Raw genomic sequence first — 19,975 nt, forward strand, 5'->3', positions numbered from 1 at the left:
GAAACTCAGCAAGTCAGGCAACATTGATGGAGGGGAATAAATAACCGGTGTGTCTGTCTGAGGCCCTTCATCAATGGAAGTTCTGTTTTGGCTGAGGAAAGATGAGTTTACATTTGAGGCATTGAGGAAGAGTTCACTGGGCAGAGCAACAAACTATCTACTGAGAGAGCTCAGCATGCTGAGCAGCGTCAGGGAAGAATTGCTGACGTTTCAGCTCAAAACCCTGGCAGGATCTGAAATGTCAACAATTCATTTCTCCCACGGATGCTGCTCGACCCACTGGATTTCTCCCACAGATTGTGCGTAGCAACAAGAGAGCCTGCAGATGCTGGAAAACTGGAGCAAGCGGACACAAGATGAACAGGTCAGGCAGCATCTCTCGAGGGGAATGGACAGTCGGCGTTTCGGGCCGGGACCCTTCACGTGGACTAGGCAGAAAGAGGAGAGGTAGCTGGGAAGAGTGGGCAGATGACAGGTTGATTCAGGTGAGCGGGGAACGATGTAGACAGGCAATGGGAATGATGTAAGAAGCCAGGAGATGATAGGTGGAAGGGCTGAAGAAGGTAGAATCTGATAGGAGAGGACAGTGGACCATGGAGTAAAGGTGGAGAGGGGAAGTGGACGGAGGAACCTGCGAGTGATGGGCAGATAGAGAGGGTGAGGAAGGGAAAAGAAGGGTTGATGGGACTACTAGGATAAGGGGCAAAACAGTTTTTTAATCACTCATACAGCACAGTAACAGGTCCTTCTAACCCAGTGAGCTTGTGCTGCCCAATTACACCCATGTGACCAGTTAACCTACTAACCCGTACATCTTCGGACCGTGGGAGGAAACCAGAGCACCTGGAGGAAATTCACACGGTCAAAGGGAATTGAACCCGGGTCGCTGGTGCTGTATAGTGTTATGCTAGCCGCCATGTCACCATGACGCCCCCTAAACGCTTCAGATTCCAGCATCTGCATCTCTTGAGTCTCCCATGATGAGTGATCGATCAGATTGAGTCTATACTCACGGGCGTACAGAAGGCAAAGTGAATGTATGGAAAAATCAAGATCATTGGCAAGCTGGATATTTCCCTTCGAGGGGCTACACAGCACAGGCGAACACAGTTTCATTGCCTTCATCGAGGGATCAGAAGTGGAAAGGGTGAGCAGCTTCAAGTTCCTGCATGTCAACATCCCTGAGGATCTACCCTGGGCCCAACATATCAATTCAGTTACAAAGAAGAGACATCAGTGGCTGTATTTCAGTAGGAGTTTGTGGAGATTTGTTATGTCACCAAAGACACTTGCAAATTTCTACAGATGTCCGGTGGAGAGCATTCTAACTGGTTGCACCACCATCTGGTATGGAGGGGCCACTGCCCAGGATTGGAAACCGCTGAAGACTCAGTCAGTTCCATCATGGGCACCAGCCTCCCCAGCGTCCAGGACACCTTCACGAAACGATGCCTCAAATAGGCAGTATCCATCAAAAAGGACCCCCATCACTCAGGACATGTCCTCTTCTCACTCCTACCTTCGGGTAGGTGGTACAGAAGCCTGAAGGCACGCATTCAGTGAATCAGGAACAGCTTCGTCCCCTCTGCCATCTGATTCCTGAATGGACATTAAACCCATGAACACTATCTCACTGCTTTTATTCCCTCTATTTCTGTTATTTATTTAATTTAACATTTCTATACACTCACTGTAATTTACAGATTTTTATTATTGAGAACAAAATATACAGAACACCAAATGCCAGTGACAATAAACCGGATTCTGATCCTCCCATGTAAAATGGGGATGGGGGAAATGTCTCCCAGCAGAAGGGTACAACTCTCTGTCCTGAGTCGGAATCTTTGAATATCTCCATGGCAGAGACCGACAGATATTTAAACTACAAGGGAGTGAAGTGAAGGGATACAGGGAGTGAGAAAGAGACTGGTGTTGAGGCCGAGACTGAATCAGCTGCGATCTTACTGACGGAGATTGACCCACCAGTCTACCCGTGTCTATTTACATTCTTGGCCCACAAGGTCAAGAAGCAAAAAAACAAAACATTCATTTGCTCTCAAGTTATTGGATAAAATCGGGCTGTTTACTGAAATGGAACTGCTCGTGTTATAGAAATAGATCGAGGAATTAAGGGGAAACAGGACACAAGAGATTCTGTTGAGGCTGGAAATCTTCAGAATCAGGTTTTTTACCACCGGCATGTGATGTGAAATTTGTTAACTTAGCAGCAGCAGTTCAATGCAATACATAATCTAGCAGAGAGAGAAAAATAATAATAAATAAAATAAAACATAATATAAACAAGTCAGTTACATATATTGAATAATTATTAAAATATGCAAAAACAGAAATACTGTATATTAAAAAAGTGAGGTAATGTCCAAAGCTTCAACGTCCATTTCGGAATTGTACGGCGGAGGGGAAGAAGCTTTTCCTGAATCACTGAGAGTGTGCCTTTAGGCTTCTGTACATCCTGCCTGACGGTAACAGTGAGAAAAGGGTATGGCCTGGGTGCTGGAGGTCCTTAATAATGGACGCTGCCTTTCTGAGGCACTGCTCCCTGAAGATGTCCTGGGCACTTTGTGGGCTAGTACTCAAGATGGAGCCGACTAAATTTACAACCCTCTACAGCTTCTTTCAGTCCTGTGCAGTAGCCCCTCCATACCAGACAGTGATGCAGCCTGTCAGAATGCTCTCCACAGTACATCTACAGAAGAAGTACAACTTGAGCAAAAGGGAAGATGGAGTTGGTTATCTAAACCTGAAAAATCACATGCTGAAAATTGCTATCTTTCACACCGATTTAACTCTTTATTACTTAGTGAGCCTGGTAAGTTTACTCCGCAGCTTGTCACCCTGTCTTTGACATGAACAGTACATCAGAAATCCCATCCTAAAATAAGTGCATGTGTGTTGGAAAAATGATTAACGTGCAGATTCTTAAGCGTACACAGAGCGTGAGAAAGTGTCAGAGATGGTTTTAAAGCTTTGTGGAGTCCCTTCTGAAAATGATCCCATATCCACCTCAGGTGCAGCAGGAAGACTGAGGGCCAAATGGGTTACAGAAAATGAGTGAATGAATGGAGGAGATAGAAATTTTCTCAGAAAACTCATGGATTTGATGGGCCATCTAATCTTCCTCTACAATACACATTGTAAACCACAGGTTGGATGCAGAGTAAAGTTGCTTCTGTCCTAACTTTGCCAAATGGCGAGGGGGGGACAACCTGGGAGAATAAACTGTCCTCTGTGCCCCAACAAACATTCCCAGGGTAGCAGCAGTCTGGGTTAGAGAAGGTTCCCTTTATGCTGTCCTAACGTTCCCAGGGCAGGCATGGTCAGCTTAGGTCTAGAGTAAAGGTTCCAAAGCTCTCATTCCCAGTCACAAACTCCACACCAAAAGAAGACGGTGAGCTTGCCTGAAACATTTGCCACAGCTCCACAATCTGAACATCACTGGCAATGTTCCCATGGCAACAGGCCTTCTGGCAGATTCACAACTCAAAGCCCTGCTACCAACCCATTCTTCACTCTCTAAGTGCAAACTTCAAAATAAATATGACAAATTCTGCAACCAGCTTCTAGCTCCTTGAGGTCAACTGAGGCTGATAGTCGGCTGTGGGGCCAATGAGGAGGGTGGGTTCAGGTGCCTCCTAACACGGTACTTGATGGATGACCTAGTTTAATCCACGTGAGCAGTTCCAGCTGCTGGCTGGGCATACTCCGGATTATGACAGGGAACTGGACACACATCATTCCATCCTGTCGTTGTGCTGGAAATTGGCCAGTAATGATCAACTCCCAAAGATAATCATATGGTGACGTACAAAGTCTATGATACACGGTGAGTGTGATTTAGAGACGGTGATGTACCCAATCTATAGTCGAGGGTGAGTGTGATTTAGAGATGGTGATGTACCCAGTCTATAGTCGAAGGTGAGTGTGATTTAGAGATGGTGATGTACCCAGTCTATGGTCGAGGGTGAGTGTGATTTAGAGATGGTGATGTACCCAGTCTATAGTCGAAGGTGAGTGTGATTTAGAGATGGTGATGTACCCAGTCTATGGTCGAGGGTGAGTGTGATTTAGAGATGGTGATGTACCCAGTCTATAGTCGAAGGTGAGTGTGATTTAGAGATGGTGATGTACCCAGTCTATAGTCGAGTTTGAGTGTGATTTAGAGATGGTGATGTACCCTGTCTATGGTCGAGGGTGAGTGTGATTTAGAGATGGTGATGTACCCAGTCTATGGTCGAGGGTGAGTGTGATTTAGAGATGGTGATGTACCCAGTCTATGGTCGAGGGTGAGTGTGATTTAGAGATGGTGATGTACCCAGTGTATGGTCGAGGGTGAGTGTGATTTAGAGATGGTGATGTACCCAGTCTATGGTCGAGGGTGAGTGTGATTTAGAGATGGTGATGTACCCAGTCTATGGTCGAGGGTGAGTGTGATTTAGAGATGGTGATGTACCCAGTGTATGGTCGAGGGTGAGTGTGATTTAGAGATGGTGATGTACCCAGTCTATGGTCGAGGGTGAGTGTGATTTAGAGATGGTGATGTACCCAGTGTATGGTCGAGGGTGAGTGTGATTTAGAGACGGTGATGTACCCAGTCTATGATACAGGGTGAGTGTGATTTAGAGATGGTGATGTACCCAGTCTATAGTCGAAGGTGAGTGTGATTTAGAGATGGTGATGTACCCTGTCTATGGTCGAGGGTGAGTGTGATTTAGAGATGGTGATGTACCCAGTCTATGGTCGAGGGTGAGTGTGATTTAGAGATGGTGATGTACCCAGTGTATGGTCGAGGGTGAGTGTGATTTAGAGACGGTGATGTACCCAGTCTATGATACAGGGTGAGTGTGATTTGGAGATGGTGATGTACCCAGTCTATGGTCGAGGGTGAGTGTGATTTAGAGATGGTGATGTACCCAGTGTATGGTCGAGGGTGAGTGTGATTTAGAGATGGTGATGTACCCTGTCTATGGTCGAGGGTGAGTGTGATTTAGAGATGGTGATGCACCCAGTCTATGGTCGAGGGTGAGTGTGATTTAGAGATGGTGATGTACCCTGTCTATGGTCGAGGGTGAGTGTGATTTAGAGATGGTGATGTACCCAGTCTATGGTCGAGGGTGAGTGTGATTTAGAGATGGTGACGTACCCAGTCTATAGTCGAAGGTGAGTGTGATTTAGAGATGGTGATGTACCCTGTCTATGGTCGAGGGTGAGTGTGATTTAGAGATGGTGATGTACCCAGTCTATGGTCGAGGGTGAGTGTGATTTAGAGATGGTGATGTACCCAGTCTATGGTCGAGGGTGAGTGTGATTTAGAGATGGTGATGTACACTGTCTATGGTCGAGGGTGAGTGTGATTTAGAGATGGTGACGTACCCAGTCTATGGTCGAGGGTGAGTGTGATTTAGAGATGGTGACGTACCCAGTCTATAGTCGAGGGTGAGTGTGATTTAGAGATGGTGACGTACCCAGTCTATAGTCGAGGGTGAGTGTGATTTAGAGATGGTGATGTACCCTGTCTATGGTCGAGGGTGAGTGTGATTTAGAGATGGTGACGTACCCAGTCTATGATACAGGGTGAGTGTGATTTAGAGATGGTGATGTACCAGGTCTATGGTCGAGGGTGAGTGTGATTTAGAGATGGTGATGTACCCAGTTTATGGTCGAAGGTGAGTGTGATTTAGAGATGGTGATGTACCCAGTCTATGGTCGAGGGTGAGTGTGATTTAGAGATGGTGATGTACCCTGTCTATGGTCGAGGGTGAGTGTGATTTAGAGATGGTGATGTACCCAGTCTATGGTCGAGGGTGAGTGTGATTTAGAGATGGTGATGTACCCAGTCTATAGTCGAGGGTGAGTGTGATTTAGAGATGGTGATGTACCCAGTCTATGGTCAAGGGTGAGTGTGATTTAGAGATGGTGATGTACCCAGTCTATGGTCGAGGGTGAGTGTGATTTAGAGATGGTGATGTACCCAGTCTATGGTCGAGGGTGAGTGTGATTTAGAGATGGTGATGTACACTGTCTATGGTCGAGGGTGAGTGTGATTTAGAGATGGTGACGTACCCAGTCTATAGTCGAGGGTGAGTGTGATTTAGAGATGGTGATGTACCCAGTCTATGGTCAAGGGTGAGTGTGATTTAGAGATGGTGATGTACCCAGTCTATGGTCAAAGGTGAGTGTGATTTAGAGATGGTGATGTACCCTGTCTATGGTCGAGGGTGAGTGTGATTTAGAGATGGTGATGTACCCAGTCTATGGTCGAGGGTGAGTGTGATTTAGAGATGGTGATGTACCCAGTCTATAGTCGAGGGTGAGTGTGATTTAGAGATGGTGATGTACCCAGTCTATGGTCAAGGGTGAGTGTGATTTAGAGATGGTGATGTACCCAGTCTATGATACAGGGTGAGTGTGATTTAGAGATGGTGATGTACCCAGTCTATAGTCGAGGGTGAGTGTGATTTAGAGATGGTGATGTACCCAGTCTATGGTCGAGGGTGAGTGTGATTTAGAGATGGTGATGTACCCAGTCTATGGTCGAAGGTGAGTGTGATTTAGAGATGGTGATGTACCCAGTCTATGGTCGAGGGTGAGTGTGATTTAGAGATGGTGATGTACCCAGTCTATGGTCGAAGGTGAGTGTGATTTAGAGATGGTGATGTACCCAGTCTATGGTCGAAGGTGAGTGTGATTTAGAGATGGTGATGTACCCAGTCTATGGTCGAGGGTGAATGTGATTTAGAGATGGTGATGTACCAGGTCTATGGTCGAGGGTGAGTGTGATTTAGAGATGGTGATGTACCCTGTCTATGGTCGAGGGTGAGTGTGATTTAGAGATGGTGATGTACCCAGTCTATAGTCGAGGGTGAGTGTGATTTAGAGATGGTGATGTACCCAGTCTATGGTCGAGGGTGAGTGTGATTTAGAGATGGTGATGTACCCAGTCTATGGTCGAGGGTGAGTGTGATTTAGAGATGGTGATGTACTCAGTCTATGTTACAGGGTGAGTGTGATTTAGAGATGGTGAGGTACCCAGTCTATGGTCGAGGGTGAGTGTGATTTAGAGATGGTGATGTACCCAGTCTATAGTCGAGGGTGAGTGTGATTTAGAGATGGTGATGTACCCAGTCTATGATACAGGGTGAGTGTGATTTAGAGATGGTGATGTACCCAGTCTATGATACAGGGTGAGTGTGATTTAGAGATGGTGATGTACCCAGTCTATGGTCGAAGGTGAGTGTGATTTAGAGATGGTGATGTACCCAGTCTATGATACAGGGTGAGTGTGATTTAGAGATGGTGATGTACCCAGTCTATGGTCGAAGGTGAGTGTGATTTAGAGATGGTGATGTACCCAGTGTATGGATGAGGGTGAGAGTGATTTAGAGATGGTGATGTACTCAGTCTATGGTCGAGGGTGAGTGTGATTTAGAGATGGTGATGTACCCAGTCTATGTTACAGGGTGAGTGTGATTTAGTGATGGTGATGTACCCAGTGTATGGATGAGGGTGAGTGTGATTTAGAGATGGTGATGTACCCAGTGTATGGTCGAGGGTGAGTGTGATTTAGAGATGGTGATGTACCCAGTCTATGGTCAAGGGTGAGTGTGATTTAGAGATGGTGATTTTGGAGGTTGGTGTCAGGTTTGGGGGATGGTTTTGTGCAGGCCACTCTCTCGATTGGGACCGCACAACCATCATGTGTCCGATTGTGAGGGCTGTGGAGGGCACCTCGATCTTGCCTCATCCTCATCCTGATCCACGCAGAGACACCTACCTACGAGCAGCGGTTTTCTGCGGACTGCCCTTCGGATCACAGGCGAGCCAGGCGCCTCAAGCCGGGAGACCAACGCCTCTTCCTCCTCCTCCTCCTCTTCCTCCTGAGGGTCCCGGGCCTGGGGTAGCACCTCGTCCTCGCCTGCGCCAAACTCTGCCAGAAGCGCCAGTTCCGACGGGTACTCAAAGATGGACTCCGAGTCATTGAAGGAGATGTTCAGCTGGAAGGAACAGGAGAGGATGAGGACCCAGGTAATGTGAGGACTGTTCCCAGTCACAAGCCCAGATGGACTGCCCATCAATTCCCGTTTCCTATGACTGCATTCAGAATCAGTGATTGCCAATATCTGTAAATGTATGGCGCAGAGCCCACTTGACTGGTTCCACCACAGCCTTGCACAGCTTCTCTAATGCACAGGATCACAGAGGCTGGAGACTCAGGCACCTCCATTACAGCACAAACCTCCCCACATCAGCGACGTCTTCAAAATGCCGTGCCTCGAGAAGGACCCTCGCCACCGGATCATGCCCTCTTCATGTTTGAGCCAGCTGAAGAACCACATGCAGAGTGTTAGGAACAGCATCTACCCCTCCACCAGCACATTTCCGGCTGGCCGGCCCCTGAACTTGACTGTCTGCTTTCTCTTGTGCTTTATTTATCTAATTTTGACCTGTACAGTTTTAGTTTTATGTCGTTGCTGTAAGTTCCATGACACATGGAGCCTTAGAGAAGTACAGCTCAGAAACAGGCCCTTTGGCCCATCTAGTCCATGCTGAAACCATTTAAACTGCCTACTCCCATCGACCTGCACCGGAACCATAGGCCTACCATTGACGTGCCCAGCCAAACTTCACTTAAACGTTAAAATCAACCTCGCATGCACCACTTGAGCAGCCAGCTTGTTCCACGCTCTCACAACCCGCTGAGTGAAATAGTTTCCCCTCATGTTCCCCTTAAACCCTTCACCTTCCACCCTTAACCCATGACCTCTGGTTGTAGTCCCACCCAACCTCAGTGGAAAGTACGTAAATGTGATTCAGATTATGTTGATACTGCCTGACTTCCTCACGTCACGAGAGGCCACTTCAAACAGCAGAGCCTCAGCCGCTGCAAAGACAGATCTCATTTCTCACAGACAGGGACTCGAGGGGCAGCTGAAACTGGTACATTACCAGCATTTACAAAAGCCCTCGGACGGCCAGGAGAGCTTTACAAACTTGGGCAAATGGGTGGATTGTCAGGGCCTGTCGCTGTGCCGTGACCCTGAGAGACTTCGCTCCCCACTGAAGTTGAAGGGGGGGGGGGGGGGCGGGCAACCAAAAGCCAGTGGTTACATCCGCCTCTCCCACCCTACCTTGTAAATCCCTACATGGCACCACCGGCAGGTCACCTCCCACCCCTCCTCGGTCCGCCAATCTCAGCCTCGACACTCCCCCTTCCGCTCCCAGTCCTTCACCCAAGATGTCGACGGTCCCCTCCCCTCCCCTCCCGCAGGTGCCGCTCGACCTGCTGTGCTCTTCCGGCTGATTGTGCTTTGCTCCAGATTCCCCCGTCAGTTGGCTGGGGCGTCTCTACTTTGAACTGTGATGACGGATGGTGTGGGGGTTGGGGTTGATGTCTAAAACAGAACCGAGGAGAGACAACAAACACTGGCCTCTTTGGCACTGCTCACAGTCTGAAAAGGAATGTTTGAAATCAACTCCAATAAATCCCAACGCAAAGCTCCCTTCCTCAGCTGAGAGAATTGGTCCGTCAGGACAAACCTGCCTGGATCTCGTTAAACAGGTAAACTCTGTTGGTATACGGCACTCTAAACATTCCAGCCACTCCTGAGCAGTGTTAGAGCACATCCTCCCATGGCAACTGCTAACTGTTTATGCTCAGAAAAGAAAGGGTAGGTCACACTTACACGCACACACACACAATGCTGGAGGAACTCAGCAGGTCAGGCAGCTTCTATGGAGGGGAATAAACAGTCGACATTTCAGGCTGAGATCCTTCATCAGGGCTAGAAAGACACCAGGAATACTTTGCCATCTTTAATTTCTCCGAGCAAGATGTCTGGTTTGGTGGGAAGAAGGCAGCAGCTCCACTAGGCTAGGAATTTGGAGGAGATTCGGTATAGAACCAGAGACCCTTATAGATTTCTATAGATACGCGGTGGAGAGGATTCCGACTGGCTGCACCACAGCCCGGTGTGGAGTTCCAATGCACAAGATCAGAGGAGGCTCCCGAGGCTTGTAGACTCAGCCAGCTGCAACAAGGGCCCAACCTTCCCCACCGGCAAGGACAGCCTCAAAAGCAGGCACAGCTAGAAGGCAGCATCCACCACTAGGGATGCTCCCCACCCAAGAAGTGCCCTCCTCATTGATTCCACTGTGGAGGAGGTAGAGGAGCTTGAAGACCCACACTCAACGATTCAGGAACAGGAGCCTAAAGACCCACAGTCAGTGATTCAGGAGCCTGAAGACCCACAGTCAGTGATTCAGGAGCTTGAAGACCCACAGTCAGTGATTCAGGAGCCTGAAGGCCCACAGTCAGTGATTCAGGAGCCTAAAGGCCCACAGTCAGTGATTCAGGAGCCTGAAGGCCCACAGTCAGTGATTCAGGAGCCTGAAGACCCACAGTCAGTGATTCAGGAGCCTGAAGACCCACAGTCAGTGATTCAGGAACAGATTTTTCTCCACCGTCAGACTTCTGAACGGTCCATGAACATGATCTCAACCTCATTATTCCTTCTTTTCTGCGTGATTTATTTATTCGATATTTGTAACTTATGTCTTTGCACTGTACTGTTGCCATAAGACAACATGTCGCGACACAGGACCTGTGATAATAAATCTGATTCTGAACGTTGGAATTTAAGTTACGACCACCTCTGAGATGCATAGATCAGACAACTCCACTCTCCTTCTGGTGGTACTGTACTCAGTCAGAACTGGAAAGTTTCACCAACTTTTCTGCCAGTTTCCACCCTCTCTCCCTTTACCATGGTCCTCCTGACTCTCGCCGTCCGCAGCCTCTGTGATCTGTGCCTGTCAGGCTGCTGTAAGCGAGTTTTTCAGTGCACCTGTCCATAGATGAACTGGTGCACATGACAAGCAAACTCCACTTTGACATTGAAGTTCCTGGTCTCAGGAGATGAGCTAAGAACCAATATCCACAGCTATCCTGACCACACCTTCCCCTCTGTCCCTCGCTTCCCTGTAAGGACTGCATTCAATTCTCCCATCTTCTCTGCTCTGCCAGAAACTGCAGAGAGTTGTTGACACAGCTCAGAACGTCACAGGAAACCACCCTCCTGTCTACGGACTCTCTCTTTCTCTATACTTCTTTCTGCCTCAGTACAGCAGCCAACATAATCAAAGACCTCACCCACCCTGACAGACAGACAGACATACTTTATTGATCCAGAGGGAAATTGGGTTTTGTTACAGCCGCACCAACCAAGAATAGTATAGAAATATAGCAAAATAAAGCCATAAATAATTAAATAATAATAGGTAAATTACGCCATGGAAATAAGTCCAGGACCAGCCTATTGGCTCAGGGTGTCTGACACTCCAAGGGAGGAGTTGTAAAGTTTGATGGCCACAGGCAGGAATGACTTCCTATGTCGCTCAGTGTTAGATCTCGGTGGAATGAGTCTCTGGCTAAATGTACTCCTGTGTCTAACCAGTACATTATAGAATGGATGGGAGACATTGTCCAAGATGGCATGCAACTTGGACAGCATCCTCTTTTCAGACACCACCGTCAGAGAGTCCAGTTCCACCCCCACAACATCACTGGCCTTACAAATGAGTTTATTGATTCTGTTGCTGTCTGCTACCCCCAGCCTGCTGCCCCAGCACACAACAGCAAACATGATAGCACTGGCCACCACAGCCTTGTAGAACATCCTCAACATCGTCTGGCAGATGTTGAAGGACCTCAGTCTCCTCAGGAAATAGAGACAGCTCTGACCCTTCTTGTAGACAGCCTCAGTGCCCTTTGACCAGTCCAGTTTATTGTATTCACAGGTATTTGTAATCCTGGGAGAAGACATTCCCTTTTCTGCCGTCTCCCAACAGGGAAGAGATACAGGAGCTTGAAGGCACATACCACCAGGCTCAAGGACACCTTCTATCCCCATTATCAGACCACTGAATAGACCTCTGGTACGATAAGATGGACTCTTGACCTCAGAGTCTAACTCATTACGATCTTGCAGGTAGGTGAATGGTTAGGAAGTGGAAAGATATGGACATTGTGTAGGCTAACGGGATTCATTTACATGATCATTAATTTACTTAGTCTGGCTCAACATCCCCGTTACGATCTTGCACTTTATCACCTACCTGCACTTTCTCTGGGGCTGTTACACTTTTTTCTGCATTCTGTTATTGTTTTACCTTGTTCTACCTCAGTGCACTGTGCAATGATTTGATCTGTAGGCGAAGCAAGCTTTTCACTGTGTCTCGTGCACGTGACAATATTAACCGAGAGCCCCATTTCTCCAGCTCTGCCACACCTGTTCTGATACTTTCTACACCTGCGTCTTTGCCGCCTCAGTCCTTTAACCATGGATTCCCCCTCCTGCATGGTTTACACGGTTCTCAATTTCCCACCCCTCCATGTTCAAAGCAAAGTGCACGTACGTCACCATGAACAACCCTGAGGTTCACTTGCTTGTGGGCATACTCAATCAATCCAATAACCAAAACAGACTGCACCAACTGGATTAATCTGTTAACTTAGCATGAGCAGTTCAATGCAATACATAATATAGAAAAAAATAAAATAATAAATGAGCAAGTAAATTAATTTATAGTATACGTAGATTGAATAGATTAAAACCGTGCAAATTGTATATTAATAAAGTGAGGTAGTGTTCATGGGTTCAATGTCCATTTAGGAATCGGATGGCGGAGGGGAAGAAGCTGTTCCTGAATCGCTGAGTGTGTGCCTTTCGGCTTCTGTACCTCCTACCTGATGGTAACAGTGAGAAAAGGGCATGGCCTGGGTGCTGGGGGTCCTTAATAATGGACACTGCCTTTCTGAGACACCGCTCCCTGAAGATGTCCTGGGTACTTTGTAGGCTAGTACCCAAGATGGAGCTGACTAAACTTACAACTTTCTGCAGCCTCTTTCGGTCCTGTGCAGTAGCCCCCCCTCCTCCATACCAGACAGTGATGCAGGCTGTCAGAAAGTACATATACGGCACCATAAACAACCCTGAGATTCATTTGCTTGCGGGCATACTCAATCAGTCCAACAACCAAAACAGAATCAATGGGAGACCACACCAACGGGATGGGCACCAGCGTGCAGAAGACAACAGGCTGTGGAAACAGTCAATGGGTTATGTCACTTCTCTGGAAGGAATGGACAGCGTACGATCTGCAAGTACACGGAGAGACTGGGATTACTATCCGGTGGAACTGCCAAACGCTAAAGGGCATAAGTTAAACGTGAGGGGGGAGAGTTCACAGGAGTGTTACGAGGCGATGTTTTTTTTTAAAACAAAGAGCACTTGGTGCCTGGGGAGATGGTGCAAACAGGAAGTGGCGTTTCAAAGGTATTCAGATTGGCACATCAGGGGAAGTGGCTGCCCCAGATATGATAACATGGTCATCCTCGATGTGCTGTGTGAGACTCTGTGTATCGTCTATTGCACCTTGGCCCGGAGGAACGATGTTTCATTTAGCTGTGCATGATTAATGACAATTAAACTTGATCTTGGCCGTATTTAAGATGGATTTAAACAGGCTCAGTACATGACTTGGGAGGGAATGGAGGGTTAAGGGACATGTGCAGGCAGATGGGATTAGTTTGGGTTGCTTCGTGGTCAGTGCACACACTGTGGGCCGAAGGGCCTGTGCTACGCTCTAAAGCACCTCGTCCACAAAGGAGAAGTCGAACATGGATTGAGTGAGAACTGCTCAGACCTCATTTCCGTACGCCTGTTATCTTAGTTCCCTGTCTCACTCTGCGGCCCTCCACGTTATCTGTGCCCCTCTGTAATATCACCCCCCAGCCTCCTTTGCTCCAGGGAAGTGAGTGACAGCCTACGCATTCTCTCCTTATAACCCACGTCCTCCAGTCCCAGTAACACGCTTCGGAATCTTTTCCGCACCCTCTCCACAGCTTAATCACATCCTCTAACTCAGCAACCCGAACTGCACACGGGTCTCCGAGTGGGGCCTCACTGACACCTTGTAAGCTGTAACACAGCGCCCCAATTCTTACCCTCAATGAAGGCCAGATTCTTTCAGATTTACAGAACGTGTCGTATCAGGAAAGGTTGAGCGAGCTGGGGCTTCTCTCTTTGCAAACTTGAATGTTTCACCAGGCAAGATTCTAGCCCACAAGCCAAGGAAAACAGCAAAAGTAGCATTCCTAACCTCCAGCTCATCACTAAGTGTGACCCTCTGGCACCATCATCCCTCAACCCTTTCACAGCCACTTCATGTTAAAATCGCTCCTGCTGATCTATGTTCAACCCTGGACAGATGAAGCTCAACAGGGGCCTGTTGTCTTTGCCCTTTGCAAGAATGGTGTTCTTCACCACACACTCCCCACCCCCACTGCCTCTCTCCACTTCCTCTGGTGACTCGCTGGGCCTTCACCTTATCGTTTATCTACTTCAAGTTTTGCTTGGTGCCACTTGCTTTGCGGGCAGTATTTTCCAAATCACAAATTTTCTGGGTAAAGTGCAGAAAAAGCTCTTGTTACCCTTGGTGGGACCTGCAACATCACCATCAATCTGTTTTTTTATAATTTCGGTGGAAACAACTATGCCCCCCCACCACCCTGATCCTTTCAAAACACTATGACCCTTAACCTCCTGAGGGTAAACAGTTTCCCGCTCTCGAGTGGTTACAGATTCCTGGTACTGACCTGCTAAATCAGCTTGTTTTTCAGAACTTTGTGCATTTGTTGGGATTGAACCAATTTGTACTTCCCTCAAGGAAAGCACTGAAATATTTTCCAGTCATTGTTTTAGTGTCCATAAACACATTGCAAGCCTTTCCTCTGGGGACTGAACTTAACCCTTCAGCCTGTGATACAATCACCCGGTGTTTCCAAAGGAATTCCCCTTCCTGCAGTCACTTCCCAATTCCTGTCTGGGATGTGGGCAATGTTGTTAGTTACTTTGCTGCTGGGAGTTTCCGTGGAAGGGTCGAACTACAGTGGCCTAGAGTGGACGTGGAGAGGATGTTTCCAGTGGTGGGAGATCCCAAAACCAAGAGGCCAGCCTCAGAACAGAAGGACGTCCCTTTAGGACAGAGATAAGGAGGAAGTTCTTCAGGCAGTGGGTGGTGAATCTGTGGAATTCAGCGTAGCAAGGGGCTGCAGAGGTTAAGTCATTATGTACAAGGCGCAGATTGATAGGCTATCAGATTGGTAAAGTGTTACGGGGTGAAGTTGGGGGGGGGGTTAAAAACAGTCAGGTGTAGACTGGGCAACCAACACCTCTGGCGGCAGCCATTTCAATTCCCGTCCCCATTCCTACATTGGCGAGTGGGATTGAGAGGGAAGATACATCAGCCATGGAATGCTGGAGCTGACTGGTCAAAACCTTCTCCAATACTCCATGGTCTTACTGATTTATTGAGATACATCACAGAACAGGTCTTTCTGGCTCCCCTGAGCCACGCCACCCAGCAACCCCTGATTTAACCCTGGCTGAATCAAAGGACAATTTACCAACTAACCAACCAGCCGGTACGCCTCTGGACTGTGGGAGGAAACCCACGCGGTCACCGGGAGAACGTACAAACTCCTTACAGGCAGCAGCAGGAACTGAACCTGGGTCGGGTGGTGGGGAGGATGAGGGAGATGGAATGCCCAGTCCACATCCAACAGTCCAATGTCCTTGGACGGGCACTTTCAGCCGGGGCAAAGTACCGTGGGCAAACCGGTCTTGTCGCTGCTTGGGACAAAAGATAGGGCGGCCGGCCAGTAAACTGCAGTGTGCCGAGGGTCAGCTGTGGCTCAGCGCTCCTTACCCTCTGTGAGTGGTTCAGGGGTGGGGAAGATCAAATGTGCTCACGCTACCGGAAGGAATACACTCACAGAACATACGACATAGAACACAGGCAGGCTCCTCGGTCTGTGAACGTCTGCACGCAACAAGGTTCCAAATTAAACTAAATACCCCCTGCCTGTGTGTGGTCCAAATCCCTCAGCCCCCTGAATGCTCACGTGCCCCTCAAAAAGCCCCGTATCCGCTTCCACCACTGCACCCAGGCACCCGCCTGTGTAAAAGATTTGCCCTGCACACCTCATTATGTCTTGTGGTACTTTACACGTCTGCCCTGCTTAAAGGATTCTGACTTGTGCCCTCATAAGTTTACAGACTTCGTTCAGGTCTCCCCCCCAGCCTCTGATCCTCCAGTAAAAGCAACCAAATCTGCCCAACCTCCCCTTACAGATAATACCATTTAATCAAGGCAGGTTCCTGGTAAACCTCTTCTGTGCAGTTTCTAAAGCCTCCACATCCTTCCTGTAATGGGGCGAGCAGAATTGCACGCAATTCTCTAAGTACAGCCTAACCAAAGCGTTATGTATACAGTATATATATCTGCAACATGACTTCCTTTAGTCTAATACTCAACTCCTCGACCAGTGAACGCCACCTGCCTCCTCTATCACCCTGCCTGGCTGCGTAGTCACCCCGCCTGCCTCCTCTATCACCCTGCCTGGCTGTGTAGTCACCCCACCTGCCTCCTCTATCACCCTGCCTGGCTGCGTAGTCACCCCGCCTGCCTCCTCTATCACCCTGCCTGGCTCCTCTATCACCCTGCCTGCCTCCTCTATCACCCCGCCTGCCTCCTCTATCACCCTGCCTGGCTCCTCTATCACCCTGCCTGCCTCCTCTATCACCCCGCCTGCCTCCTCTATCACCCTGCCTGGCTCCTCTATCACCCCGCCTGCCTCCTCTATCACCCCACCTGCCTCCTCTATCACCCTGCCTGGCTCCTCTATCACCCTGCCTGCCTCCTCTATCACCCTGCCTGGCTGCGTAGTCACACTCGGCGAGTTATGCTGAAAGCACCATCGGGGTCTCTCCTCCTGCCTGTTCAGGGCTTATATCTGAAGCACTGCATACTCAGTGCCCCCAGACCCCTCCCATCCTTCCCACAGTCTCTGTGAGCTCCTGCAGCACAAGAACCAGAACGGTCGGGCTGGGTAACAGCTTCTTCCCCCAGGCTGTTAGGCCTCTGAGCATCCCGCTACCACCCAGCACACGTGCATACCGTGTCTGAACACCCTACCATCCCCACCACAATGCACAGACACACTCATCCTGCACCGGTCACTCTTCATCTCTTACTGATGCTTTCATATTTATACAACAGTTTGTGTCATTATAACAGTGCCAGTTATATAATACCGTCGGACCTAAACTGCACTTTATGTCTACCTGTCCATCTTCAGGCCAGACCACTCAGCATTTTGTGCAAATAATATTTTGTAACTCGATATAGAATCATAACTATACGTGAGCTGTGTCTGACTCCTTGCACCTTGGCCCTTGAGCAACGATATTTTATTTAGATCTATACACGCTTGTGGTTGAATGACCTAAACTAAACTGCGGACTTGTTCCTCAAGATCCCTCTGTTAACGGCCCCACCATTTACTGTATTCTTTCCCCTCACATCTGAGCTCCCAAAGTGCACCGCCTCGGTTTAAACTCTGTCTGCCGTCATTCCACCCAGATCTGTAACTTCTCCATATTCTGCTCTTTCCTTTGACAGCCCTCTACACCGGCAATGATTTCACCAGACTTACTAACCCAGCCACCTACGCTTTCATCCAAGTCATTTATATAAACCACAAACAACAGAGGCCCCAGCACTGATCTGGCCGAATTGAAACCAAGTTTAGTATCAGCGGCTTATGCCATCAAATCTGTCGCTCTGCGGCTGCTGTACAATGCAGTACAGAATAAAAAAATTATCAATTACAATAAGTAGATATAAAATAACCAAGTCATGCAAAAAGAGAGCGTCCATTGACCATTGAGAAATCTGATGAAGCTGAATTGAGAGTAAAGCCTCTGCATTTCAATCTTACCTGCGGCCCAGCACATTTTCCTCACTTTTTCTTAAAGGGAAAGTGTGCTCAGGGCCCGAGTCTGCAGTCGGGGCTCCGTCACTTCCCTGCGCAACACCGCTGGCCACGGACCTCCCTTCCACCGTCACCACCTGTCTCCAACGGGCAAGCCAATCTGGAATTCAAACTCTCCAGGCGAGTCCAACCTGCCCTGACAACTCATCCAGTCAGCATCCTGCTCAGTTTACAGAGCCCCAATATCCCCAAGTGAAAGGGGCGATCAGAACTTCGCACAATATCCCCAAGTGAAGTCCAACCGAAGTTTTATATGCAGTGCATCTGCAAACGTGGATCCCACGCTTTTTAACCTGCTGAGAGAGCCTACTGCTGGATCAGGGTGCAGATCTGTTATTTTTACTTTAGTTTGACTTTCCTATGATTGCCTGTATTTTTATATAATCTCCTGTACAGTTCAAAGGTTCCGTTTAACATCAGACGATGTATACAATATACATCCTGAGATTCTTGTTCTTCGCAGACACCCTTCAAGACAGAGGAGTGCCCCAGAGAATGAGTGACAGTAAAAACGTTAGGACCCCAGAGCCCCTCCCCCTCACCTCAGCACCCTCCACCCACCATAAAGAGTACAGGTAACTCTTCAGAGGATTTCCCAGCAATTACAGTACAGTTGCTTCGTGTTTTTCTGGAAACTTGCTTTTCGTTAGCAGGTTCTGACGCTGCTTGAACCTGGCTATTTTATTGGCTATTAGTCTTCACTGCAATTTTGTTTATCTCTAGTCGGAGCCTGAGGCAACCACGACGGGCTTTTCCTTCACTCTCTCCGCCCCCTCTTGCTCTCGTCGCACGCAGTAAACCGGCCGCACGCAGCAGGTTTGACCCTTCATCCTCGACTTCCGCAGAACAAGGGTATCAGGATCCAGCACGACCATGAGGGACGTTGCCAAAATCCTTACTAAAATCCAGGTAGATACCACCCACCACCCTACCCTCATTAATCAGCTCGATCAAAATACTCAATTGAGGGGGCTATTGTAAGGTGATTGGAGTAAAGTATGGGGGGGAGTGTCAGAGGTAAGTTCTTTACACAGTGTGTGGTGGGTGCGCGAACACCCTCTCAGGGGTAAGGGTAGAGGCAGATGCATTAGGGGCACTTAATAAACTCTTAATAAGGATGAGAAACAATGAAGCTCCATGTAGGAGGGAAGGGTTGGATTGATCTCACAGTCGGTTTGAAGGTTGGCTACCATCATGGGCTGAAAGACCTGTGCTGTGCTCTCTGGGAAGCACAGCACCAGGGGAATCGGGTGCCTGTGAGAGACGCTGGGAGTCAAAACTTATTCCCAGTGACGAGGGTCCGTGGTAGTAGTGAGAACTGTGAGTCTTCTCCTCCATTGCCCCGTAGGAGGGTACGTGCCTCTGGCTCGCAGCCACCCCTTCTAGGGTAAAGCACAGTGAGGGCTATTGACTAATAAATAGGGACGTGGATTGTGCTGATGTGGAAACAGGGAACTGCAGACAAAAGTAGAGACGCTAAATGCAGTAGTGACAACACCCTGCTTTCAGAAAGTTCACTACAGTCGCCCCTCCTTCTCCGCGGGGGATTGGTTCCGGGACCCCCCAAGGATACCAGAAAACACGGACGCTCAAGTCCCTTATATAAAATGGAATAGTATTTGCATATAACCTACGCACATCCTCCCGTATACTTTAAATCATCTCTAGATTACTTATAATACCTAATACAATGCTATGTAAATAGTTGTATTACTGTATTGTTTAGGGAATAATGACAAGAAAAAAAAGCGTGCACATGTTCAGAATGGACGCAACCATCGTAGCTCTTCTGGGAACGCCGCTGCCACCAGCTCACAACGCAGGTAGCGAACGGACGAGACGCGAGGCGAACAATGCTCAACTTCCGGGTTTTCCCAGTCCGCAGTTGGTTGAAACTGCGCATGCGGAACCCGCAGATAAGGAGGGCCGACTGTAATCTTGTCACTCGCGTAACAGAAATTCTGGATTTGCTGTTAGGCCTGGGGAGAATCATTTTATTCTGTCATCAGGACCTAGTCTATTATTTAATCTTCCTGTAGCCACCATTGTAGTTTTCCTGGT

At 48.4% G+C, this 19,975-nt stretch overlaps 1 protein-coding gene across 1 annotated transcript in view; it reads right to left on the minus strand.

Annotated features, from left to right (window-relative positions):
• LOC140718546 (phostensin-like) overlaps window positions 1-19,975 on the minus strand; it is a 36,566-nt gene that overhangs the window by 4,145 nt on the left and 12,446 nt on the right. Inside the window, exon 2 of the mRNA XM_073032506.1 lies at window positions 7,793-8,012. Coding sequence (XP_072888607.1) covers window positions 7,793-8,012 — 220 coding nt within the window. The remainder of the gene's footprint in view (window positions 1-7,792; window positions 8,013-19,975) is intronic.

This window comes from Hemitrygon akajei, chromosome 2, assembly GCF_048418815.1.
Source record: "Hemitrygon akajei chromosome 2, sHemAka1.3, whole genome shotgun sequence".
NCBI classification, from domain to species: domain Eukaryota; kingdom Metazoa; phylum Chordata; class Chondrichthyes; order Myliobatiformes; family Dasyatidae; genus Hemitrygon; species Hemitrygon akajei.